General features: G+C 47.0%; 1 protein-coding gene and 2 long non-coding RNA genes across 3 annotated transcripts in view; 2 read left to right on the forward strand and 1 right to left on the reverse strand.

Moving 5' to 3' along the window:
- The window catches only part of CAMK1D (calcium/calmodulin dependent protein kinase ID), a 254369-nt gene extending 241600 nt beyond the window's left edge, over window positions 1-12769 (reverse strand). Inside the window, exon 1 of the mRNA XM_066592044.1 lies at window positions 12063-12769. Coding sequence (XP_066448141.1) covers window positions 12063-12154 — 92 coding nt within the window. The 5' untranslated portion in view covers window positions 12155-12769. The remainder of the gene's footprint in view (window positions 1-12062) is intronic.
- The window catches only part of LOC136612021 (uncharacterized), a 516282-nt gene that overhangs the window by 344389 nt on the left and 144566 nt on the right, over window positions 1-27327 (forward strand). The window lies entirely within an intron of this gene.
- LOC136612008 (uncharacterized) lies at window positions 12852-27296 on the forward strand. Its single transcript, XR_010790334.1, has 3 exons — window positions 12852-12958; window positions 15239-15442; window positions 27180-27296. It is a non-coding gene; the product is annotated as an uncharacterized lncRNA (long non-coding RNA).

Here is a 27327-nt window from a genome sequence, read left to right on the forward strand (position 1 = left end):
TCAATTCAGAGCTACTGAGACTGGTTATCCTGGCGGTTAGGATGTCTGTCCCTGGCCTGTGGCGCTCCACGGTCCCCCCCACAAGGATCCTGTGGACAGAGAAATTGAACACACTTATGAGGTATGAAGTAGAGGGAGCAGAAGAAGAGAAGGACCGCTTAAAGTCCTACAATCTCTGGAGCCCATGGATTGCCATGAGATCATCGAAGCCCTTTGAGACCTGGTTAAGCACAGGTACCCTGGACCATTAGGGGCACATGGAGCCCTGTAAATGAGATCACCCCCCCCCCCCCTCCCATCCCTAGCCTACCCCCCATCCCTTCTTAGTAAGTAACACGTCTTTGGTTTTTACTATGTTATGTTGTTGTATTTTTTTTTCTCTAATTTTTTTTCTTTTAAGATGAGACTGTATTCTGCAAAGCTGATATACTAAGACTGAACAATAAGTGCAGATCAATATGGTGTAATACTGTTATAAAGTTTATTGAAAAAGGTTTAATAAAAATTGATTGAAACTAAAAAAGGGAAATAAAACATTGTACTTTATATGTAATTAAAGTAAGGCCTATCTCGGTATTGCTACAGCATGTGCCCACATGTGTCCGATGAAAATCATTGCCATTTAGCATGTATCCATGTAGGGTTTTTAATAAAGAACCAGTCAAGAAACAGTGTCAAACAACAGGAAAACAAAAACATATACATGTATACAACGACCACTGGGCAGCTTCCAGACTAGGCCCAAAATCCAAGCCCCTCCAGACTAGGCCCCAAAATCCAAGGCCCTGCAATACAATGACCATAATTCTGGCGAGTCGGAGGAGCAAGATTTCCACGGAAAAGTCGGTCATGGTTGTATTTCGGCGCCCTCTCACGAAGCCTTCATCAATTTGAACTATTATATCCGGCCCTGCCATTGGTGGAGCATCCTAAAGGGCTCGGCAACAAACTTCTCGTGTGTAATTTCTCCAATCAAACTTTCTTCAGAATTAATTGTGTTTGCTTTAATGATAAATTTTGTGCCCAGAGATATAGACCAGCTAAAGCAGCTTTATGGAAAATTTAGTGTGTGATTTTCCATCACGGCCTAAGGTTGCAAAGAAGGAACGCAACTCGTTTTTCTGTGATGCAGCACGGATTTCACCTGTAGCGATCGTAGCACAAAATTCGGGATCAACAGCCATGATCTGACCAGTCTTTGTTGTGCCTAGCAATCAATCACAGCTGAGCTCTCATTTTATCACAGTCACTTCAACAATGAAAACTGCACAGCGATCAGTTGCGGGATCAGTTCCGTTGCTAGGGGCAACAAGGACAGTTTTGACAAGTCACAGCTGACATCTCATTCTACCATAGATACATGCTGTAGTAATACCGCCTATCTCTAAATCAAATAAGCAGCAAAAGTAAAATGTGTTTGCAATGAACAGGGATGACATGTACAGTATATACCTTTCAAAACGAAGGATATATTTATCTGGAAGCAAAAAAAAAAACCTAAAAGCAAAAACCCCATATCCACTCCACTTCCGATGCATGCCTGTGTTTTTTCTTCAATGATTAGTCAGCTCTAGGCAATTCAGTGAAGTCAGAGTGAATTACAGATACACAGAGCATGATGTGCAAAGTGCAGGCAAATATAAACATGGGATGCTTCACTGGATAGGAAATCAGGATGTCACAAACCAACAGACTGCAAGACCTGAAATAGTAACAGCACTACAGTGTTACTGCACAATCATCTTCTATGGGTACCTAAAATAGATTGCCCACAACGTGTTTTTTACATTATCCCTAAATAACTTTCAACCAAACAATAAACATCTCTTACCTGTTTATATAAAGACATAAAGCTTGACAGGATCAGTGGGGGCGAACCACACTGGCCTATTATCTTGCCTGCATATTACGTACAGAATACGCGTGTACGATGCTTGAAATTCAGGCCATGACACATTTTCGAATTCCGAACATGAAACGCAGGCACTATAAGACTGTGTGGTTCATACCTCATCCCATGACTCATTGTCATACCGATATTCCTGAAAAGCTGTTACTAGCTGTTTTAACCTAATGATGACCATCGCCATACATGTTGATCGCCTGGTTGAAGGCTTTTATCCCATGCCATTATACAAGTACATTGAAAACTCCTGCTCTAGCTACTGTGTTTCCCCGAAAAGAAGACTGTCATATTAATTTTTGCCCCAAAAGAGGCACAGTGTCTTATTTTTGGGTTGGGGGAGGAGGGCTTATACTCACCTGGTACGCGGCGTCCCGTTGCCTCTCGATGGTCTCCGGCAGCGCAGCAGCAAACTGCGTCCTCCTTGTCTGACAGCTGAGCTTCTTCCTGGTGACGAGGCTTTGTATACCCCACCTCCAGCAAAGCGAGCACCAGCCAGCCAATCACAGTCGGCGGTCGATGAGCCAATCACAGCCACTCAGTGAATGACATCACTGAGTGGCTGTAATTGGCTCATCGAGCCAGGTTATGTCTCTGTGAGGTAGCTTTCACTGGCTAGTAAGGAATGCTGATCTATTGCCGAGACAGCTCACATGCGCAGTTTCTGCAATAGATTGGCACTCCCTGCAAGGCTGTGAACCAGTGACGTAGCGTACATTGCCGGGCAGGAAGGTGACTGCCTGTGAATGTACAAAACCTCACAGGAATCAGAATAATCAGCCAGCTGGAGGTGAGGTGATCCTCCCCCAGGACTGCAGGAGACAGGAGAAGATCGGGGAGGAGAAGATGACGTAAGTAGACTGCCTGAAGAGGAATAGGGGAGTATAGAATTTTTTTTTTTAATGACAGAAGCCCTTTAAGGGGACCAGAGCGGTGGTGGATTAAATTGCTCAGGACATCAATAGAGCGAGTGTAAATTAGTTTTTTTACTTTAATGCAGTCCACTCATTAAGCATATTTCCCCCCTAATGGATAACACCTCTAATTTTCTAACCATAATGAAAAAAAGAGAAGTGGAATTCTTGACTGTACTAGGTTTTAAGTACCAATCTGTCAAACTGTTAAAGCAAGTGCCCTTTTATACAGGATGACTGTCGGGTACAAATGTGCTCAACAATCATCTTGACAAAGGTGTAAAAGCACAGGAGCGATCATTACTGAGTCAACGGAGGTGGTGCCAGCCGGGCATCATTCTGGCCCGCCCACCTCCATTCGCAATAAACAGGCAGTCATCCATAGGCATCGTCATTTAGTTTTTATGCATGCATAAGGCTGCTTTCACTCCTTCATTAAGGCTCAGTTCAGAGTTTCAATCTCTCTGTTCTATTTTTGGAGGGGAAAAACCTAAAATAAAACTGAAAATATTTTTTTCCCCCATTAACTTCAAAAAATGGAAAGCAAGCGGAAAGGCTTCATTCCGTTCCGTTAGGTTTCCTTTTATTTTTCTGACAGGAAAATAGCACAGCATGCACCGTTACTTTTCCGATTAAAAAAATAGAAATCTGGCGGAATAGAAACAGACGAAAGCCTTTCCGTTTGCTTTCCATTTTTGTAAAAACCTTATTGAAATCACTGGGGTAAAAAAAATTAATCAATTTTTTCCGTTTTATTTCACTTTCTCTTCTCCAAAAATAGAGCAGAGAGGTGGAAACCCCGAACTAATCCCTAACGCAGGTGTGAAAGCAGCCTAAACTGAAAGATGAATGATAAGTGAACGAAGTGTCATTCAGTTGCTGCATGCCTTTACGCTGAACGCTAATAGTTCAGATTCACGCGATCCAGCAAGAATCTATATAATCATATCGGCCCGTGTAAAAAGGCCCTAAAGCATGTTTTAATGATATCAAGCTATTAGGTGTACCTGTTGAATGCTTTCCGATTCTCCTTTCTTGGAAATGAGCTATGAACCAGTCAGGAAAACCTTTTTGGCTAAACACTGAAAACCAGCTACTTGCTCGCTGATATTAGAACATCGAACCCCTGCCCTCACTGGAGAGAAAGGAGGAGAACTCACTGGTGAGAAAAATGTTTTCCGTGTAAAATGAGGTTAAGAAAATGGCAATACTTTGGTAGAGAAAGGGTTAAAGCAAAAGCTGTTTAACAGAAGTTGCTTGCCCCATACTCATTTCCTGCTCTTAAAAAAGTTAAATATTGTTTGTTTAATCTCCTGCGTCTAGGGTTACAGTGATAACCGCAGACTGTACTAGGTGCTGAGAAAGCATTATCTCTGTCCACCTGTTCACTTTATATCCTGACTGCTCATCTTGTTAACTAAATATCTAAAGCATTAAAATCACAGATGGGCCAGTCAAAAAGAAAAAATACATTGAAGCCTTAAAGAGGTTCTGTCATAAAAAAAAAAAAAATCTATACTTACCTATTCCTCCCCACACAGTCTACTTACCGCATCTTCTCCCGACGATCTTCTCCTGGCTCCTGAAGTCCCCCCGGGTCACCTCACCTCCAGCTGGCCGGATCCTCTTCTTCTGTATGCTACATCACTAGTGACATTCCTTCCTAGGCAGGGAACATTTATGCATCATAACAAGAAGAGGAGGATCTGGATGGCTTGCAGTGATGTGACCCCTGGGGACTTAATAAGATCAGCGGGGAGAAGATGCAGTAAAGAGTCTGCCTGGGGAAGAATAGGTAAGTATTGATTTTTTTCCCTTTTTTAATGACAAAACTTCTTTAATGGAAGCCCATTTTGGTAAGCCTTTTAAGAAATAATAAACATTTTAAAAGTGAAAATGCTTTTTAGAAATCAAAATAAACCAAATTATCAAATTGTTAAATAAACTTTGTTGTTTTCCAGTTGGTTCAATGGCTATTTCTATGGGCAAACAACAACTGTATTTCTTTTACCTATACTTTTACTTAAGAAAAATCAACCTGTTTTCTAACCTTCCCAGACATGACAAATTTATTAAACGGTTTACGTCATATAAACTAAAGAGGCAAAATTGTACCCACACCTTTACATATATTCATGCCCCTGAAGTTGCGGAGGTAACCAGAATTAAAGGGGTTGTCTCGCGGCAGCAAGTGGGGGTATACACTTCTGTATGGCCATACTAATGCACTTTGTAATGTACATCGTGCATTAAATATGAGCCATACAGAAGTTATTCACTTACCTGCTCCGTTGCTAGCGTCCACGTCTCCATGGCTCCGTCTAATTTCGCTGGCTTCTTGCTTTTTTAGACGCGCTTGTGCAGTCCGGTCTTCTGCCTGGTGAATGGGGCCGCTCGTGCCGGAGAGCTGGTCACCGCGTCATCGTAGCTCCGCCCCGTCACATGTGCCGATTCCAGCCAATCAGGAGGCTGGAATCAGCAATGGACCGCACAGAGCCCACGGTGCACCATGGGAGAAGACCCGCGGTGCACCATGGGAGAAAACCGCAGTGCATCCCTAGGAAAGGACCGGCGGCCATCTTAGGCGGATGATTTTTAAAACTTCATATTTCGTCAGATCGGTGAGTAGCAAGCGGTTTAAAAAACGCTTTAAATTGCTATTTTATGCCAGGGGGGTGACAGGGGGAATGGAGTAAAGTAAAATTTTGATGTTTGCCGCGAGACAACCCCTTTAAACATTCATTATTTGAGCTGCATATTTGTAGAATTGAAAATGATACATGAAAGAATTTTAAAAAATTATAACAGTATTTCTTCTTTTTTTTAATAACTGCAGCGATTTACTAAAAAAAAAAAAAAAGCTATAGATTTCCAAATTAGAACATACAAAATCTTTAGACAGCTTCCTTCATTATACTATTGATTTGCATGATCAGGCAGATCTAGTTCACAACAAGCATATGAACAACTTTCCCACATTGTCCAAACGAAAGGCTATGGAAACCTTTCAGCATGAAAAATCTGTGATCAACTGGTTTCCCTAAGGAATGAACATAAACTCAGCCCCCCCTCCCCTTTGCTGTTTCAGAGGCTGTGTAGCATAACCACACCCACTCAAAACTACACAGCTATCTCTCCCTCTATCTCATCCTCACTCTGAGTTGCCGCTGGTCCTGTTCCCTCTCATTGCTGATAAAAACAGAGAATTCCCCCAGAGTGTATTACAACCAACCCTCTGTAATAGTAGCTTTCTCTGTCCTCCTAATCTCCTCCATCATACCCTGGCACTTTCCTACAGCCCTCTGTAATAGCTTAGTGGAAAGGTAATGAATGCACCTTCACAGCAGAGGAGCAGACTGTGGGGGCTGTTAGTTTACTTTGACCAATAGAATTTGCTAAGATTGCAGTCTTCCAATCTGCAGTGGAAAACAAAATAAGCATAGAAATCAAAGAATCATAAAGTTTTAATGAGAATCAATGACAAATATATAGATTAAAAGAAAAAGACTGCAAAGTTGTACATAGCCGTTAGGTCTAGAAAAATCTAACAGTCATTTAGGTTTAAATGGTCACTAATAGAGATGAGCGAGCGTACTCGGAAAAGCACTACTCGCTCGAGTAATTTGCTTTATCCGAATATCGCTGTGCTCATCCCTGAAGATTCGGGTGCCGCTGCGGCTGACAGGTGAGTCGCAGCGGGGAGCAGGGGAGAGCGGGCGGGAGAGAGGGAGAGAAAGATCTCCCCTCCGTTCCTCCCCGCTCTCCCCTGCAGCTCCCCGCTCCGTGCCGGCACCCGAATCTTCAGGGACGAGCACAGCGATACTTGGATAAAGCAAATTACTCGAGCGAGTAGTGCTTTTCCGAGTACGCTCGCTCGTCTCTAGTCACTAACGGACACAGCAAGAATGTGGTCAAATACTAACCAGGGTTGGAAAGAAGTACAGTATATCTGCCAAAACGTAGCACACAAACAAGGCGCAAACTATTAAATGAGTTTCAAGAAACGGAGATGGGTCAAACATGAAGTGAGCAAAGAGTAGGAACAAATAGAAAATTAGCAAGGTTCATGGTAAAATCACTATAACTGACATGGCAGCAGGCCAGCTTAGATTTTAAATACTGTGCCCCCTGGTTGTTGGGTAGAATCCCAGCTACAGAGCACCACCGGGTGGGCCTGAGATCTGCAGACATAGTGAGGAAACAAAACTATCCATACATGGCTCTTGGTCACTTGTGGATGTCCAGTAGGATGTCCTGACAGTGCTTTATTAGAGGTTAGTGACACAAATAAAGCTTTCCAGAAAAGGCATGCTTTATGACCTTATAATCCCAGCCAGTGATTTGGAAAAACACCAAAGTATGTATTTCCATGGTACCTGTAGAAGCAAAGCCAGAAGCAAGCATGACTCCCAGGGGCTGTATTTCTGCTTTCTGCACTCATTTAATTTATATCGCAGAACATCTCGCTTTCTCTAACACTAACGGCAATGCACCTGGTCCAAGTTGCAAATCTTGTCAAATAAAAGCAATAACATACTAATCTGTTTCAGAGAGTGCAGAGTTCTGTTCTGAACAAAACATGAAGGAACTGTATGTGAGAACATGATTATCAAAGTGGAAAGCCCAAGTTCAATTATCACTGAAAAGAGAAACACGTTTATTTACAGCCAAGGCTTAATGCTGTCAAACTGAGAAGTCTCAATCACTGTGCACCCAGCCTGACTCATATTAGTACTACTAGTCATACGGAAAAGGTATATATGCTAATGTAACGAGACAAAGATAAAGAACATTTATAGTAATTAGGCTCTTTCACACAGCAGTATTCTGCATCAGTATGTATAAGCCAAATCCAGATCCAGGAGTAGTACCAAAGAGAGAACTCTACAGGAGAAAGATTTTCACCTCTACTGGGTAAGTGGAAAGGTTGTGATATCCGTGTTATTGCCTAGCGGCGGAGCGGCATAATCCGTACTGCGCATGTGCTCCAGCTGCTGCACAGATGGAGAAGACTGCGGACAGGTTACCAGCTGGGCACAGGGTCGGATTCCGCTGCAGGATCCTGCATGCGGAATCTGACCTGGCCGTGTGCAGGCGGACTAAACTAGCACAGTTCAGAAAATGAAAGTAAAAAGGTGGTCATTACTTACGATGCAGACAACACGTTTCCATAAATGGAATGTGTTATGTCTATATGCAAGATTAAACCAGTGATAGCTGGAATAGTGAGGGCAAAGATTCAGCTATAGCTCTGCCTCTGAATACCCTAGCCAAGAGGGCGATGGCTTGATAGTGTTCCCTCTGGCACACAATATGGATTGGAAAGGTGAGAAAGATAAAGATCTAGGTTCTGTTGCGCTCTCTTAGTGGATTTTGAATGCTAGCGGGATAGAACCGAAGGAATGCATAAATTAGTAATGCACTTTACTTGAAGCACGCAGGTATCGCATTTTACAAAGCAAATTCTTAGTAATACCACTGGCCACCGATGGCCACTTTTTCACTTCTGACTGGACTCTGAGGAGTTGGCTTTATCTGCACAACAGCAGTTAATTCAGTTGTCTGATGAAGAGGTTTGCATACCCTGAAACGCGTTACCTACTGGTTTCAAATAAAGTGCATTTCTAATCTACCGGTTCCATCAGTATTCAAAATTCACCAACATGTCGCGACAGAGTCTAGATTTTTCTTGCCTTTCCCATCCATCTTAAGGCCCATTTACACGTAACAATTATCACTCAAAATTAGTTCAAACAAACAAAAATGAGCGACAATCATTACATGTAAACGCAGGCATGATGCAGGTTTCGCTTAAATGATGATTTTAAGGTAAACTTAAAATCCATGGTTCAGTTAGTAAAAGATAAAGTATCTCTCAATACACCACTTGCTCGGTCCACGGGAGTCAGCAGATAACATTGTAATCTGCCGGCAGCCACAAAGAGAAACAATGCAGCTGTATGCACAGCTGGGCGTGTGATTAATCACAGGCTGGGCTCTGCAAATAGCTCATGGAGGCCCTTTTGCATGCAAATGAAGATAATAAAGTGTTAATGTCCATTAACACTTTATGCAAATTGTTCACAATATCTTTCAATCTTTCAGTCGTTTGAAAGATTATCTTTGAGTGTAAATGGGCCTTTAGTTACATTACTATGGCCTATGGCTCCCCAGAGTATTAGGCTGACAGTACATAACAATAGGTTGATTGTAATATATGCGGGATTGTCTGCGCTCCTTCTCACCCAAAGTCCCACTAACCGAAAGTCCCTCTGCCCTTCTTTTGACACATACTAGGCAGAGCACATTCCCCATAGGCCATAGATAATATATTGATTAGCTGTCTGCTGAAAATCTCAATTGAGTCCAAGAGCAAAGAAACCATAATGTTTGAATACATCTGTGTAGATATTTCAAGAACATGTGCAATACTTGGAGTCAGCCATTGATGTAAAATTGTACGGACATTATTGTATCGAGTCTCTTGTGAGGAAAACAAATTACAAATGTTGATGTTATTGCATTGAATAACCCATTTAAGTCAGTGTTTCACTTGCCTAAAGCCTTATTCAGACGGCCATATTTTTGGTCTGTGTGCTGTCTGTGTATTCCATCGACAGCACAAGGACCCACTATAGCCTATGGGGCTGTACAGAAGCGCGAGGACTTCATCACACGGGCAGATGGGCTGTGCGAAATAAATTGCTATAAAAAAAAAAATCATGGACGAGAAGAGGATATTCAATATCCGCTGTACCCAAAGATCAGACAGCACACGGATGGGAAAAGTTAGAGTAATACTCCTAAACTAAGCATCAGCACAAGGTCCATGACTGTCTGTGTTATACATAGTCCATGTAATAAACAGTGAGCTTTATGTTGTTTATCACGTCAGAATGATCTCCACCTGTCATAATGGCAATTCAATCTAGCCAGTGTTCAACAAATATCTTATCAAGTACTTGGACCTGTCCCATCTCACATCACATACCATCTTATCTACTCTGCGTAACACCCACTGCCCCGCCCTCACCTCATGAATTACACCCGTCCTCCCTCACCTCATGTATCACCCACTGTCCTCCCTCACCTCATGTATCACCCACTGTCCTCCCTCACCTCATGTATCACCCACTGTCCTCCCTCACCTCATGTATCACCCACTGTCCTCCCTCACCTCATGTATCACCCACTGTCCTCCCTCACCTCATGTATCACCCACTGTCCTCCCTCACCTCATGTATCACCCACTGTCCTCCCTCACCTAATGTATCACCCACTGTCCTCCCTCACCTAATGTACAGCACCCCCCCCCCCCGCGCTCCTTCACCTCATGTACCACACGCTGTTTTCCGTCACGTCATCCGTCGGCCACGGTCTTCCGTCACGTCATCCGTCGGCCACGGTCTTCCGTCACGTCATCCGTCGGCCACGGTCTTCCGTCACGTCATCCGTCGGCCACGGTCTTCCGTCACGTCATCCGTCGGCCACGGTCTTCCGTCACGTCATCCGTCGGCCACGGTCTTCCGTCACGTCATCCGTCGGCCACGGTCTTCCGTCACGTCATCCGTCGGCCACGGTCTTCCGTCACGTCATCCGTCGGCCACGGTCTTCCGTCACGTCATCCGTCGGCCACGGTCTTCCCTCACCTCATCCGTCGGCCACGGTCTTCCCTCACCTCATCCGTCGGCCACGGTCTTCCCTCACCTCATCCGTCGCTCACGGTCTTCCCTCACCTCATCCGTCGCTCACGGTCTTCCCTCACCTCATCCGTCGCTCACGGTCTTCCCTCACCTCATCCGTCGCTCACGGTCTTCCCTCACCTCATCCGTCGCTCACGGTCTTCCCTCACCTCATCCGTCGCTCACGGTCTTCCCTCACCTCATCCGTCGCTCACGGTCTTCCCTCACCTCATCCGTCGCTCACGGTCTTCCCTCACCTCATCCGTCGCTCACGGTCTTCCCTCACCTCATGTATCACCCACTGTGCACCCTCACCTCATGTACCACCCACTGTGCTCCCTCACCTCATGTACCACCCACTGCGCTCCCTCACCTCATGTATCACCCACTGCGCTCCCTCACCTCATGTGTCGCCCACCGCGCTCCCTCACCTCATGTGTCGCCCACCGCGCTCCCTCACCTCATGTATCACACCACTGCTTTCCTTCACTTCATATACCACCCACTAAACTTGATCACCTCAGTTACCACACCAGTTTTCCATTGCTCAATGTAGTATTCTTCTGCATTCCACGTGGCACAGCGCTGTCCTGCATTCCACGTGGAACAGCGCTGTCGTTCCTCCACGTGGCACAGTGCTGTCCTTCCTCCACGTGGCACGCTCCTGCCCTCCGTCCTTGTGGCACCCTCCTGCCCTCCCTCCTTGTGGCACCCTCCTGCCCTCCCCCCTTGTGGCACCCTCCTGCCCTCCCCCCTTGTGGCACCCTCCTGCCCTCCCCCCTTGTGGCACCCTCCTGCCCTCCCCCCTTGTGGCACCCTCCTGTCCTCCCCCCTTGTGGCACCCTCCTGTCCTCCCCCCTTGTGGCACCCTCCTGACCTCCCCCCTTGTGGCACCCTCCTGACCTCCCCCCTTGTGGCACCCTCCTGACCTCCCCCCTTGTGGCACCCTCCTGACCTCCCCCCTTGTGGCACCCTCCTGACCTCCCCCCTTGTGGCACCCTCCTGTCCTCCCCCCTTGTGGCACCCTCCTGTCCTCCCCCCTTGTGGCACCCTCCTGTCCTCCCCCCTTGTGGCACCCTCCTGTCCTCCCCCCTTGTGGCACCCTCCTGTCCTCCCCCCTTGTGGCACCCTCCTGACCTCCCCCCTTGTGGCACCCTCCTGACCTCCCCCCTTGTGGCACCCTCCTGCCCTCCCCCCTTGTGGCACCCTCCTGCCCTCCCCCCTTGTGGCACCCTCCTGCCCTCCCCCCTTGTGGCACCCTCCTGCCCTCCCCCCTTGTGGCACCCTCCTGCCCTCCCTCCTTGTGGCACCCTCCTGTCCTCCCCCTTGTGGCACCCTCCTGACCTCCCCCCTTGTGGCACCCTCCTGACCTCCCCCCTTGTGGCACCCTCCTGTCCTCCCCCCTGTCCTCCCTCCTTGTGGCACCCTCCTGTCCTCCCTCACCGTCCTGCCTCACTTCATGCACCTGACGGTCCTTCCGCTGTAGTGCCACACCGTTGTCCCCGCACTGCATGTAGCACATAACTGTCCCCGCCGCTCACACAGTGTCACTTTTGTACTTACGAGCCAAGAACCTCCTTGAAATCAAAAATCTTCTTTACGTCCTCAACCTGCTTCTTCCAGGAGATGCTGCTGTCTCCGTTCTCCCGAGCCATGGCAAGAAGTTGTCAGCCACCACTTCACCTCTCGGTGCCCCTTCCTCTTCTCGGCTCGAAACTCCTCTTTCAATGAACACTTCCTGGTTTGTTGCTCCCCCAATAAGTGGAGGCGAGCGGTCCTGTACACGGGGGACGGCGGCTCTTCCTCGGCAGTCTCGGACTGTTACACGGGGGACGGCGGCTCTTTCTCGGCAGTCTCGGACTGTTACACGGGGGACGGCGTCTCTTCCTCGGCAGTCTCGGACTGTTACACGGGGGACGGCGGCTCTTCCTCGGCAGTCTCGGACTGTTACACGGGGGACGGCGGCTCTTCCTCGGCAGTCTCGGACTGTTACACGGGGGACGGCGGCTCTTCCTCAGCCGCAGGATGCGCTCAGCGGCCACTTCAGCCTGCAGCTCGGAAGGTGAGGAGAACAGAGCAGGCAGGTATCCCCGGTCACACAGCGCTCCCTCCGCGGTAACAGCTCTGTATGGCAGTGCTATCAGACACAAGCAGGGGGTGGTGCAGCCAATTGCAGGCTGGGCTGCCCCTCCAGCTGCTGTGCTAGGAGAGAAGGATTAGTGCATGCCGTTCTGGGGCTAGCACCCGGTAGCCGTGTGTGAGCTCCCCGTGCAGCCTGACAGCACTAACTCAATAATGACTTGAGAGATAATTCGCATTGCACCAAAACCCCGTGCTCGTCAATGTGGCTCCTTTCCTGGGCAGTGAGTGCAAAGCTGACAAGAACCGTTCTGGCAGCACTTCTGGTAGAGCTCCATCTGGTGGCGGCTGCTGGTACAGCATCATATACCATGCTGTAGGTGAGACTCAAAGTGAAACAATGTAACGATGCTGAAGTTGGTTTCTAATTATTCGCAATAAGTTTCTTTTTCTGTGCATTTAAAGAAAATAACATATCTTAATAATAAATTATATTGCAGGTAGGTGCCTTGATGGGAACACAGCTGAAAATAGCATAAAAAAATAAAAGAACGAACACAAAAACGAGCATTAATGTGGATACACAAACTGTGATTCAAAGGGTTAATGTGTTTAAGCTATTACAGTAGTGCTGTTAGCCCTGCATCAAATATACTTGAGTACATCCTGGGCCAAAGAAGTGGTTCTGAGGATGAAAACTGGCATCCGAATGGGCAGACAGCCAGTTTTTTGCTGTTTTGAATAAGGAGTGTTTTCAAACGGGTGAAATGGGTTTGGGCCACTGGTCTAACACTGCCAACACACAGAGAATGATGCACCACATAAAATATAGTTGTATTTAGTGCGGCCCAAAGTGGTTCCAGGCATAAATGCTGGCATCAAAGTGGGCAGATAACCATATTTTACTAATTTAAGTGAGTAATTACAGTTTTAAAGGGTTAAATGAGATTGGGCCACTGATCCAATACTGCCACCACACCGAAGGTGATGCCTTGCATCAAATGTAGTTGAGTTCAGCCTGGCCTAAAGTGATTCCGGGCATGGATGCTTGCCTCAAAGTGGGCAGACAACCACATTTTACTGATTTGAATGAGTAACTGCTGTTTTCAAAGGTTTAAAAGAGTTTGGGCCATTGATCCATTACTGCCAACACACAAAGGCAGATATTTTGCATCAAGTATAGTTGAGTTCAGCATAGCCCAAAGTGGTAATGGGCATAAAAACTGGCATCAAAGTGGGTAGACAGTTTTTTTGCTGTTTTGAATAAGTTGTGTTTTCAAAGAGTTAAATGGGTTTGGGACACTGATCTAACACTGCCAGCACAAAGAGAATGATGCAACGCATCAAATATAGTGGAATACAGCCTGGCCCAAAGTGGTTCAAGACATAAATGCTTGCATTAAAGTGGGCAAACTGCCACATTTTACTGATTTGAATAAGTAACTTGTATATCTAAAGGGTTAAACATGTTTGGGACACTGATCTAATACTGCTAACACACATGATGATGCCACACATCACATATAGTTGTATTTACCCTAGTCCAAAGTGGTTCTGGGCATAGATGCTGGCATCAAAGTGGGCAGACAGCCACATTGTACTGATTTGAATGAGTAACTGGTGTTTTCAAAGGGTTAAGTGGGTTTGGACCACTCATCCAATACTGCCAACACAAAGAGGGTGATAAGTCAGAGTAAAAAAATTCTCAGACAAAAATAGTTCATCCAAATGTGCGGTGCCCCATACATGGGAAAGCACATGGACGGAGTATCACATGGGCAACAAAGTCGCGCAATTTTCACGTATTGTGACAGTGCTACAAATCGCATGTATGTGAAGCCCATGCTTCCCTATGGGTTCCTTCACATTTGCGAAGTTTTGTAGCAAGTGACATTAGGAGTCAAAAACCTTGCGGGTTGTGCAATATGCACGCAACTCGCTTGGTTTTGTAGCCAATGTTTCCCTATGGAGCCTTCCTCTCTGTTGCATCGCATTGCACGAAAACGCGACTTTCATGTGGTGCGATGCAACTTTGACAGCAGGAAATCCTACCGCCAAAGCCCTAAACTAAGTCCTAACTACAGGGAGAAAAAAAAGAAAACATCACCAAAGAGGCGCTGTCTGGCTCTGCTGCATCTTCTCCCCGTCACTGTTGTTCATCATGTCTTATGGCCGGGGATCAAAAAATCCCCGCCTCCTGAAAGCGCGGCCTCTGATTGGCTGAGCTCTGTGATGCTTAGCAAATCAGAGCCAGCGCTCAATGAATGGCTGTGATTGGTTCATCGAGCGCTGGCTCTGATTGACTAAGCTTCACAACACTTAGCCAATCAGAGGCAGCACTTATATTACAAGCCTCAGCCCCTCCCCCCAAAAAATCCTTGCAAGTGGTGCTACAAAGTCGCACCACTTGCGAATTCGTAGCGCCACAAAATCATGGTATTAGCGCAAGAAAGCACATCGATATCACACAGACCATCGATGCGATATCGCTGTGATTTTTTTTGCGGTGATATCGTGTTGCCCGTGTGAAGGAGGCCTAAAGCACACAAAATATATTACATTTTAAAGTGAAACGATTAACAAAAAAATAGTCTTGTGTTCATATTTGAAGTTGCTTACTTGTACTGGTGCCCTCTGGTGTTCCTCTGTTTCCCTTCTAGAATGTCCACTGGTGAGAAGAGGTTGCTTCTAGTGTTAAGATTCCTATTGGCTGACCTGCACAACAGCAAGAATCACTTCACCGCCCATGTACAGGAAGAAACAAGTTGTGGGGCTGAGCTACTGAGTATCTGTGACCACCAGCACTGGACGTACTAAGTGGACGTTCTGAGAGGGAATACAAAGAACAGCAGGAGTCGCTGGAAGTATGTAACAATACACAGGAGCATTGATTTTAATTATTCCAATTGAACACTTAGGAAATTAATTTCTGTTCATTGTGCAACCTCTTCAACAGTCCTTGCAATGATTGTTTCATTGTATCATTTGTTTTAGATTTTTTTCAAAGCCGAAATAACTAACAGTACTTGTCTGTTTTCTGTGTATTTGTAACATTCTGTAGTATAACATAACATTTTTCTGATATGACTTTGAGGTCATAACAAATTAATATTTGACAATTCACAATGACTGTACATAGTTCCAAATACAAAGAACTTCAATTGATCTCACGCTGGTTTGTTCCGATTTTCAGCCATATCTTTTTGTTAAATTTGCTTCGAAAACCTTATCCATTATCTTCTGTTTCACCAGAATTGATCATTTCATAGCATGCTGTTTTTAGTACATCAACAAGAAATGTACATTTTCCCTCCATCATTGTATCTGTCCTTTTCCATGTAACATTTCCTCATGAAATAACCTATTGTTTATTTAAACACATTTTTTAAAGATTTTTGGTATTTTTTTATTTTAATTTTTAATGCTACTGCATATTTTTAAGAAATCCTAAAATCTTGCAGTTTTCACTATAACCACAAAGCCTAAATAATAGTCTGACAATTCCAGTCCTGTAGAGAGAACTTTTTTAATTTGTCATCTCATTATCATTCCAGGTAGGTTTAAAATGAAAAGGTAACACCTCTATGTATGGATCCACCATTCACAACAGGTGATGGTCACAGTTTATCTACTCCACCTCCCTTCACAATGACCTCTGCATAGGTCAAAAAGTATGCCTAGAACAGTCTCCCGTAGAAGTCAACGGGACTTCATTGTGTGAATGGCCCGGGAAGCTGCTGCAAAGCATCTCTCTAAAAGCCGCTGTAAAATATATCTCCACAGCAAAGATATGATGGCAGCCCCCGCAGTCTTGTACAAAATATATAAAATCAATAGAATACAATAGAAAAATAGAACTGGAATTAAAAAAGTATCTACAATCAGAAAATAAAAACAGATTAGAAAAATAGAAAATGTAATCTTCTAATAATCTAATCTGTTCTAAAATGTTTTTAATTTGTACAAAATGTAGGTGATTCATTCTCTTTAATCCATATGTCATCTGTTGCATCAAAGGGGCAAATGATTTGCCTGATTCCAGGTCCAGGACTGTAATAGTTAAACAATGAAGGGTCCACTGGTGAAAGCGGAATGGGTGGAAAGTAAACAACAGGGTCATAGAACCAGTAGGAATATTTATAGCACAAGTGGGCATTGCCCAGTAACTTAGTTTATACATATGGGGTGCAACAATTCCCCATGTTGCTGTGTACATTATTGAGCATGCCACCACACGAATATCACAGTATTTTGTACTTACAACGAATCAAAGACAACATTAGGAAATATGGAAACAATGTTATTCCCTTAACCCATAATTTGCCTAAAAGCAAATACTACCATTACTTTTTATGAACAGATGTAAAAATCCATGGCAGCCAATTCTCCCCTGAGTTGGCATTCTCTCCAACATCTCTCATTGGTCTTATTGTGGTGCACAAATCCCTGTTATTACCACTAGAGGGCAGTACATTTTAGCATACAGAGACTGAGAATTTTTAATAGCGCTCTATTCAATGGCTTTTATTTGCAAATTGTGACGCAACTGGATTTAATATTAAGTGCAATAACCTGACAGAATTAAACTATACAATTTATTCATGATTAGAGATGAGCGAGCACCCAAATGCTCGGGTCCACGTTATTAGAGTCGAGCTTTTCATAAAATTCGATAGTTCTATTCGAGTAACGAACCCCATTGACTTCAATGGGAGACTCCAGCATTTTTGTATGGGACCCGCCAATTGCCGAGCTTTTTTTTTTTTTCCTGTGTTCGTGTTCTCTCTCTCCCCCTAAGCCAGCCACAACACGTCAGCGGTGGGGAGGGGCCAAAACTGGAGCGGGGTCGAACACAGCGTGATGCTCACTAATATTCGAACGAGCATCAAGCTCGGAAGAGTATGTTCGCTCAACTCTATTCATGACTATTTGCCTCCATTATCATTATATCAAATACAAAATTATATAAACAGTGTTTGCTCTTCTTAACATTTTTCTACCCCACAGAGAGGATAGATATACTTGAAATATTATTTAGACTACTCTTTTTTTTATTGAAATCTTTTCCTAGTTTTTGGCTAAAAAAAGCTTGCATGCAATAATGATAACAATATGCAAAGTGTGAGTCTGACATCTCTGGGACTCAAGCCTGCAACATGATTCAGCTGTCATGTGTTTTTTCTGAGCCAAGAAATCAAAACCACATTATTATATATCTATGTCAATACAGCAATGTCTGTGGTCAGGCTGCATTTGTAGCCTTGCATATGTATAGACAGAGATCATGACAATTTTCAGTAGACGTAGAACATAAAACGTTTTTTTTGAAGATCTAGAAAATCCCTTTAAGAAGCAAAAATGACTGCAATAAACATATGTATTTATTACCGGCTACTCCACTAAGGGCTCTTTCACACGACCATATGCGTTTATACATTCGGCTGTATGCGCCGTAAAATTGCATGAATGAAGAACTGCCGCGATCGAGTCCCGATCTTTAGCCACATATTTTCTGCCATTCACATAGACGGCTGCTAAGAATAGGCAAAAAAATACACCGCAGCGTGGAAATTTATTAGAGATGAGCGAGCACCAAAATGCTCGGGTGCTCGTTACTCGGGATGAAATTATCGCGATGCTCGAGGGTTCGTTTCGAATAACGAACCCCATTGAAGTCAATGGGCAACCCGAGCATTTTTGTATATCACCGATGCTCGCTAAGGTTTTCATTTGTGAAAATCGGGGCAATTCAAGAAAGTGATGGGAACGACACAGAAACGGATAGGGCAGGCGAGGGGCTACATGTTGGGCTGCATCTCAAGTTCCCAGGTCCCACTATTAAGCCACAATAGCAGCAAGAGTGGGCCCCCCCCCCCTCCCAACAATTTTTACTTCTGAAAAGCCCTCATTAGCAATGCATACCTTAGCTAAGCACCACACTACCTCCAACAAAGCACACTCACTGCCTGCATGACACTCCGCTGCCACTTCTCCTGGGTTACATGCTGACCAACCCCCCCCCCCCCCCGCACTACCCAGTGTCCACAGCGCACACCAAACTGTCCCTGCGCAGCCTTCAGCTGCCCTCATGCCACACCACCCTCATGTCTATTTCTGAGTGCGTCTGCCAGAGGAACCGCAGGCACACACTGCAGAGGGTTGGCACGGCTAGGCAGCGACCCTCTTTAAAAGGGGCGGGGCGATAGCCCACAATGCTGTACAGAAGCAATGAGAAATCCAATCCTGTGCCACCTCTATCAGGAGCTGCACACGTGGGCATAGCAATGGGGAACCTATGTGCCACACACTATTCATTCTGTCAAGGTGTCTGCATGCCCCAGTCAGACCGCGTTTTTTTTTTATAAATAGTCACAGGCAGGTACAACTCCGCAATGGGAATTCCGTGTGCACCCACAGCATGGGTGGCTCCCTGGAACCCACCGGCTGTACATAAATGTATCCCATTGCAGTGCCCATCACAGCTGAGGTAATGTCATGTTAAATGCAGGTGGGCTTCGGTCCACACTGCATGCCCCAGTCAGACTGGGGTTCCTTAGAAGTAGACACATGCAGTTACAACTCCCTGTGAACCCACAGCATGGGTGGCTCCCTGGAACCCACCGGCGGTACATAAATATATCCCATTGCATTGCCCATCACAGCTGAGGTAATGTCATGTTAAATGCAGGTGGGCTTCGGACCACACTGCATGCCCCAGTCAGACTGGGGTTCTTTAGAAGTGGACACATGCAGTTACAACTCCGTGTGGACCGACAGCATGGGTGGGTGCCAGGAAGCCACCGGCGGTACATAAATATATCCCATTGCATTGCCCATCACAGCTGAGGTAATGTCATGTTAAATGCAGGTGGGCTTCGGACCACACTGCATGCCCCAGTCAGACTGGGGTTCTTTAGAAGTGGACACATGCAGTTACAACTCCGTGTGGACCGACAGCATGGGTGGGTGCCAGGAAGCCACCGGCGGTACATAAATATATCCCATTGCATTGCCCATCACAGCTGAGGTAATAATGTCATGTTTAATGCAGGTGGGCTTCGGCCCACACTGCATGCCCCAGTCAGACTGGGGTTCTTTAGAAGTGGACACATGCAGTTACAACTCCGTGTGGACCGACAGCATGGGTGGGTGCCAGGAAGCCACCGGCGGTACATAAATATATCCCATTGCATTGCCCTGCACAGCTGAGGTAACGTCAGATAAAATACAGGTGGGCTTCGGCCCACACTGCATGCCTCAATCAGACCGGGGTTTTTAATACATAGACACAGGCAAGTACAACTCCCTAATGTAAGGGTCCGTGTGGACCGACAGCATGGGTGGGTGCCAGGAACCCACTGGCGGTACAAAAATATATCCCATTGCAGTGCCCTGGACAGCAGAGCTAACGTCTGATTAAATACAGGTGGGCTTCGGCCCAAACTGCATGCCCCAGTCAGGCTCAAGTTTTTTATAAGTATACACAGGCACGTACATCTCCCTAATGGGAAGTCCATGTGGACCGACAGCATGGGTGGGTCCCAGGAAGCCACCGGCGGTACATAAATATATCCCATTGCAGTGCCCAGCACAGCTGATGTAACGTCAGCTTTAATGCAGGTGGGCAAAAAATTAATTGGATTACACTGTAGGCGAGGGCCCAAACAAAATTGGTGTACCAACAGTACTAATGTACCTCAGAAAAATTGCCCATGCCCAAACAAGAGGGCAGGTGAAACCCATTATTCGCTTTGGTTAATGTGGCTTTATTTGTAACTAGGCCTGGAGGCAGCCCAGTTAAAATAAAAATTGGTTCAGGTGCAAGTTTCAACGCTTTAATGAGCATTGAAACGTATAAAAATTGTTTACAAAAATTATATGACTGAGCCTTGTGGGCCTAAGAAAAATTGCCCGTTCGGCGTGGTTACAAGAGGTTCCAGGAGGAGGAGCAGGAGGAGGAGGATGAGTAGAATACACAGATTGATGAAGCAAAAATGTCCCCGTTTTTGATGGTGACAGAGAACGATGCTTCCATCCGCTGGTGCAGCCTACGTATTGTTTAGGTATCGCTGCTGTCCGCTGGTGGAGAAGAGAAGTCTGGGGAAATCCAGGCTTTGTTCATCTTGATGAGTGTAAGCCTGTCGACACTGTCGGTTGACAGGCGGGTACGCTTATCCGTGATGATTCCCCCAGCCGCACTAAACACCCTCTCTGACAAGACGCTAGCTGCAGGACAAGCAAGCACCTCCAGGGCATACAGCGCGAGTTCAGGCCACGTGTCCAGCTTCGACACCCAGTAGTTGTAGGGGGCAGAGGCGTCACGGAGGACGGTCGTGCGATCGGCTACGTACTCCCTCACCATCCTTTTACAGTGCTCCCGCCGACTCAGCCTTGACTGGGGAGCGGTGACACAGTCTTGCTGGGGAGCCAGAAAGCTGTCAAAGGCCTTAGAGAGTGTTCCCCTGCCTGCGCTGTACATGCTGCCTGATCTCCGCGCCTCCCCCGCTACCTGGCCCTCGGAACTGCGCCTTCGGCCACTAACGCTGTCGGATGGGAACTTTACCATCAGTTTGTCCGCCAGGATCCTGTGGCATAGCATCACTCTCGAACCCCTTTCCTCTTCGGGTATGAGAGTGGAAAGGTTCTCCTTATACCGTGTGTACACCCAGTAATCCGTAGTGGCCAGGATGCGTGTAACGCGAGGGTCACGAGAAAGGCATCCTAACATGAAGTCAGCCATGTGTGCCAGGGTACCTGTACGCAACACATGGCTGTCCTCACTAGGAAGATCACTTTCAGGATCCTCCTCCTCCTCCGGCCATACACGCTGAAAGGATGACAGGCAAGCAGCATGGGTACCCTCAGCAGTGGGCCAAGCTGTCTCTTCCCCCTCCTCCTCATCCTCCTCATGCTCCTCTTCCTCCTCCTCAACGCGCTGAGATATAGACAGGAGGGTGCTCTGACTATCCAGCGACATACTGTCTTCCCCTGCCTCCGTTTCCGAGTGCAAAGCGTCTGCCTTTATGCTTTGCAGGGAACTTCTCAAGAGGCATAGCAGAGGAATGGTGACGCTAATGATTGCAGCATCGCTGCTCACCATCTGGGTAGACTCCTCAAAGTTTCCAAGGACCTGGCAGATGTCTACCAACCAGGCCCACTCTTCTGTAAAGAATTGAGGAGGCTGACTCCCACTGCGCCGCCCATGTTGGAGTTGGTATTCCACTATAGCTCTACGCTGCTCATAGAGCCTGGCCAACATGTGGAGCGTAGAGTTCCACCGTGTGGGCACATCGCACAGCAGTTGGTGCACTGGCAGATTAAACCGATGTTGCAGGGTGTACAGGGTGGCAGCGTCCGTGTGGGACTTGCGGAAATGTGCGCAGAGCCGGCGCACCTTTCCGAGCAGGTCTGACAAGCGTGGGTAGCTTTTCAGAAAGCGCTGAACCACCAAATTAAAGACGTGGGCCAGGCATGGCACGTGCGCGAGGCTGCTGAGCTGCAGAGCCGCCACCAGGTTACGGCCGTTGTCACACATGACCATGCCCGGTTGGCGGCTCAGCGGCGCAAGCCAGCGGTTGGTCTGCTCTGTCAGACCCTGCAGCAGTTCGTGGGCCGTGTGCCTCTTATCTCCTAAGCTGAGTAGTTTCAGCACGGCCTGCTGACGCTTGCCCACCGCTGTGCTGCCGTGCCGCGCGACACCGACTGCTGGCGACGTGCTGCTGCTGACACATCTTGATTGCGAGACAGAGGTTGCGTAGGAGGAGGAGGGTGGTTTAGTGGAGGAAACATACACCACCGCAGAAACAACCACCGAGCTGGGGCCCGCAATTCTGGGGTGGGTAGGACGTGAGCGGTCCCAGGCTCTCACTCTGTCCCAGCCTCCACTAAATTCACCCAATGTGCCGTCAGGGAGATATAGTGGCCCTGCCCGCCTGTGCTTGTCCACGTGTCCGTTGTTAAGTGGACCTTGGCAGTAACCGCGTTGGTGAGGGCGCATACAATGTTGCGGGAGACGTGGTCGTGCAGGGCTGGGACGGCACATCGGGAAAAGTAGTGGCGACTGGGAACTGAGTAGCGCGGGGCCGCCGCCGCCATCATATCTTTGAAAGCCTCCATTTCCACAACCCTATATGGCAGCATCTCCAGGCTGATAAATTTGGCTATGTGCACGTTTAACGCTTGAGCGTGTGGGTGCGTGGCGGCATACTTGCGCTTGCGCTCCAACACTTGCGCTAGCGACGGCTGGACGGTGCGCTGAGAGACATTGGTGGATGGGGCCGAGGACAGCGGAGGTGAGGGTGTGGGTGCAGGCCAGGAGACGATAGTGCCTGTGTCCTGAGAGGGGGGTTGGATCTCAGTGGCAGGTTGGGGCACAGGGGGAGAGGCAGCGGTGCAAACCGGAGGCGGTGAACGGCCTTCGTCCCACCTTGTGGGGTGCTTGGCCATCATATGTCTGCGCATGCTGGTGGTGGTGAGGCTGGTGGTGGTGGCTCCCCGGCTGATCTTGGCGCGACAAAGGTTGCACACCAGTGTTCGTCGGTCGTCTACACTCTCAGTGAAAAACTGCCAGACCTTTGAGCACCTCGGCCTCTGCAGGGTGGCATGGCACGAGGGGGCGCTTTGGGAAACAGTTGGTGGATTATTCGGTCTGGCCCTGCCTCTACCCCTGGCCATCGCACTGCCTCTTCCAACCTGCCCTGCTGCTGCACTTGCCTCCCCCTCTGAAGACCTGTCCTCAGTAGGCGTAGCAAACCAGGTGGGGTCAGTCACCTCATCGTCCTGCTGCTCTTCCTCCGAATCCTCTGTGCGCTCCTCCCTCGGACTTGCTCCAATTACTACTGCCTGAGTGATAGACAACTGTGTCCCATCGTCATCGTCCTCCTCACCCACTGAAAGCTCTTGAGACAGTTGCCGGAAGTCCCCAGCCTCATCCCCCGGACCCCGGGAACTTTCCAAAGGTTGAGCATCGGTCACGACAAACTCCTCCAGCCGGAGAGGATTCAGAACCATTGCTGCCCATTCTGGGCAGGGGCCCGAGAACAGTTCCTGGGAGTCTGCCTGCTCCTCAGAATGTGTCATTGTAATGGAGTGAGGAGGCTGGGAGGAAGGAGGAGCAGCAGCCAGAGGATTCAGAGTTGCAGCAGTGGACGGCGCAGAACTCTGGGTGGTCGATAGATTGCTGGATGCACTTTCTGCCATCCACGACAGGACTTGCTCACACTGCTCATTTTCTAATAAAGGTCTACCGCGTGGACCCATTAATTGTGAGATGAATGTGGGGACGCCAGAAACGTGCCTCTCTCCTAATCCCGCAGCAGTCAGCTGCGATACACCTGGATCAGGAGCTCGGCCTGTGCCCACACCCTGACTTGGGCCTCCGCGTCCTCGCCCGCGTCCACGTCCACGTCCTCTAGGCCTACCCCTACCCCTCAGCATGGTGAATTACCAGTAGTGCAGAAACAGAACGCTGTAATTAAATGTGCCGCTTATTGGCCTGTGGTTGGAGGCTGACTTCGCTTACGGAACGCACAGCAGAGCCAGGAAAGAATTTTGCGCAAGCCTGCTTAGCTGGCTGCGTATTAATTAGGACTACTACCCCCAGCACAGACGCAGTTCACTGAGGACGGTCACAGGCAGCCCAAATAGAAAGTTTTTTCCCAAATTTGTTTGGAAAAGCCCACTGCCTATATAGACAGTATATCTCTTTCACTGTCCCTGCCTCACCACTACTGGCCCTGGACTATGTAAAATTACTGCAGACTGTTTCCCTCTGGACAGGATGACAGCGGTGATGTAACGGCCAGCGCAGAGCCAGGAAAGAATTTTGCACAAGCCTGCTGTAACACTTAGCTGGCTGCGTATTAATTAGGACTACTACCCCCAGCAGAGACGCAGTACACTCAGGACGGTCACAGGCAGCCCAAATAGAATGTTTTTTCCCAAATTTTTTTGGAAAAGCCCACTGCCTATATAGACAGTATATGTCTTTCACCTTTTTACTGTCCCTGCCTCACCACTACTGGCCCTATACTATGTAAAATTACTGCAGACTGTTTCCCTCTGGACAGGATGACAGCGGTGATGTAACAGCCAACGCAGAGCCAGGAAAGAATTTTGCGCAAGCCTGCTGTAACACTTAGCTGGCTGCGTATTAATTAGGACTACTACCCCCAGCAGAGACGCAGTACACTCAGGACGGTCACAGGCAGCCCAAATAGAATGTTTTTTCCCAATTTTTTTTGGAAAAGCCCACTGCCTATATAGACAGTATATCTCTTTCACTGTCCTTGCCTCACCACTACTGGCCCTGGACTATGTAAAATTACTGCAGACTGTTTCCCTCTGGACAGGATGACAGCGGTGATGTAACGGCCAACGCAGAGCCAGGAAAGAATTTTGCGCAAGCCTGCTGTAACACTTAGCTGGCTGCGTATTAATTAGGACTACTACCCCCAGCAGAGACGCAGTACACTCAGGACAGTCACAGGCAGCCCAAATAGAAGGTTTTTTTCCCAAATTTTTTTGGAAAAGCCCACTGCCTATATAGACAGTATATGTCTTTCACCTTTTTCACTGTCCCTGCCTCAGCACTACTGGCCCTATACTATGTAAAATTACTGCAGACTGAGGACGCAATGCTCTGCACGGCCGATATACAAAAAAAAATGTGCAACACTGCAAAAAGCAGCCTCAACAGTACTGCACACGGTCAGATGTGGCCCTAAGAAGGACCGTTGGGGTTCTGGAAGCCTAAAATAACTCCTAACACTCTCCCTATAACAGCTCCGGCACCAGCAGCACTTTCCCTGATCTCTGTCAGAATGCATCTGTGGCGAGCCGCGGAAGGGGCCGATTTATATACTCGGGTGACACCTGATCTCGCCAGCCACTCACTGCAGGGGAGGGTGGTATAGGGCTTGAACGTCGCAGGGGGAAGTTGTAATGCCTTCCCTGTCTTTCTATTGGCCAGAAAAGCGCGCTAACGTCTCAGAGATGAAAGTGAAAGTAACTCGAACATCACGTGGTGCTCGCCTCTAGTAACGAGCATCTCGAACACGCTAATACTCGAACGAGTACGTTCGCTCATCTCTAAAATTTATCAATTGGCAGACATCCTCGGAATGACTACTAATGCTTAAATAGAGCCAGCTGTCTTGTTGTCCCAGCGTTGTACGCAGGGTAACTCCCTCCCTCTCCCTTTTTTCCCCCGTTTCCATAGAAGTTTATGGAAGCTTCTTGCATATCTCGACAAAAGATAGGGCAAGACGTATCTTTTGACGTGACTTATAAAATTGGCAACCAAAAACCGTTACGTATGTGCAATTTATTTATTTTATTTTTTTACACACCCAAAAATCTTTTACCTGAAAGAATACATTGGAATCAAATGTTTCGTATGGTCACTTTTTTGCGTTTTTTTTTTTTCTTGACGTGACTAAATACCTGTGCATATACGTTGGTGTCAATAAGGCCGATGGGTGAATTTACACAAACAATTTTCCCAGGTGAATTCCATACAACTGTATGGACGGAACTCACACAGTAAAATAACACATTTAGTTCAATGGGTTAATTTACCAGTAGCGCAAAGATCACTGCACATCCTATTTTGGGGCAATTCTGTTTAAGAATTGCCCATTATTCCCTATAGTGGGGGGGGGGGGGTAGAAAAATAAATCGCATTGCACTTACATGTAAAAGCCAGTTTCATGTGAGGGCAGTGCAATTTTCTATTCTTTACTATTGGAACAACATGTGCTTTTGCATGGCATAAAAAAATGCTTGAGAAAATCATACGTGCAGCGATATGATGTGTTTTACAATTGCGGTACCTGTCCAAATTTCTTGAACCATCATTGCACTCGCCCTTGTATATGTACCCCATGTGAGTGCCGTGAATTGATTGTCCCACACATTACGCGTCAGCCGCCTTTTTTAATGTGTATAGGCTGTTATTAGAATCTAGTATAAATCAGCCAAAAAAGAGACAGAGAGAGAGAGAGAAAGAGAACTAAAGAGACAGAGAGAGAGAGACAGAGTGATACCGAGACAGAGAGACAGACAACGAAAGAGACAGATAGAGAGGCAGACAGAGAGACAGACAGAGAGAAAGACAGACAAACAGAGACCTGTAGGCTTTTTTATATTAGATAACTGCTCCAAATACAAAGTGACACTCTAAATAATCACCTAACCAAGCAGATTTAGAGGTTCACAACCACCACTTCAGAAACATTTTATGTTCGCGTAGCGAACATTGGGGCAAACTAATATATATTAGTACAGTATCAGAAAATAGCCACTAGAGGGCTTAGTGAGTCTGTTTAGTGCAGGAAGGGTGCCTCTGCTTGGTAATTAGGGGGCACCTAAGGATGTTTTGTAAAAAGGAATGTGTCCCTCAGCAGGTAGCTTCTGGACTCCTGGGTTTCTGGCACTAGTCTGTGTGAGAAGAGATGCCCTCTGTACTGTATGTACATACATGTGTTTTGTAGTGAGACTTTGTAGCCTGTGTGAAAGAGGCCTAAGAGATGGTAGCTGATGTCAGTTGGAGTTTGCTATGAAGGAATTCCTAATTAATTCTTTAGAAATAAATGCTTGCAGGCAAGAAATGAATGCCAAGCCAAGAGAGGCTATCAGTACCCATCCGGAGGTGACCATGCAGAGTGTCCAAACAGAGGTCCAAAGTGTTGTCCATTCGGGAGGACAAGAAGAACAGAGTGTGGTCGCTTTGGGAGACAACAAACAGGAG

Source organism: Eleutherodactylus coqui, chromosome 2 (genome assembly GCF_035609145.1).
Source record: "Eleutherodactylus coqui strain aEleCoq1 chromosome 2, aEleCoq1.hap1, whole genome shotgun sequence".
Lineage (NCBI taxonomy): Eukaryota > Metazoa > Chordata > Amphibia > Anura > Eleutherodactylidae > Eleutherodactylus > Eleutherodactylus coqui.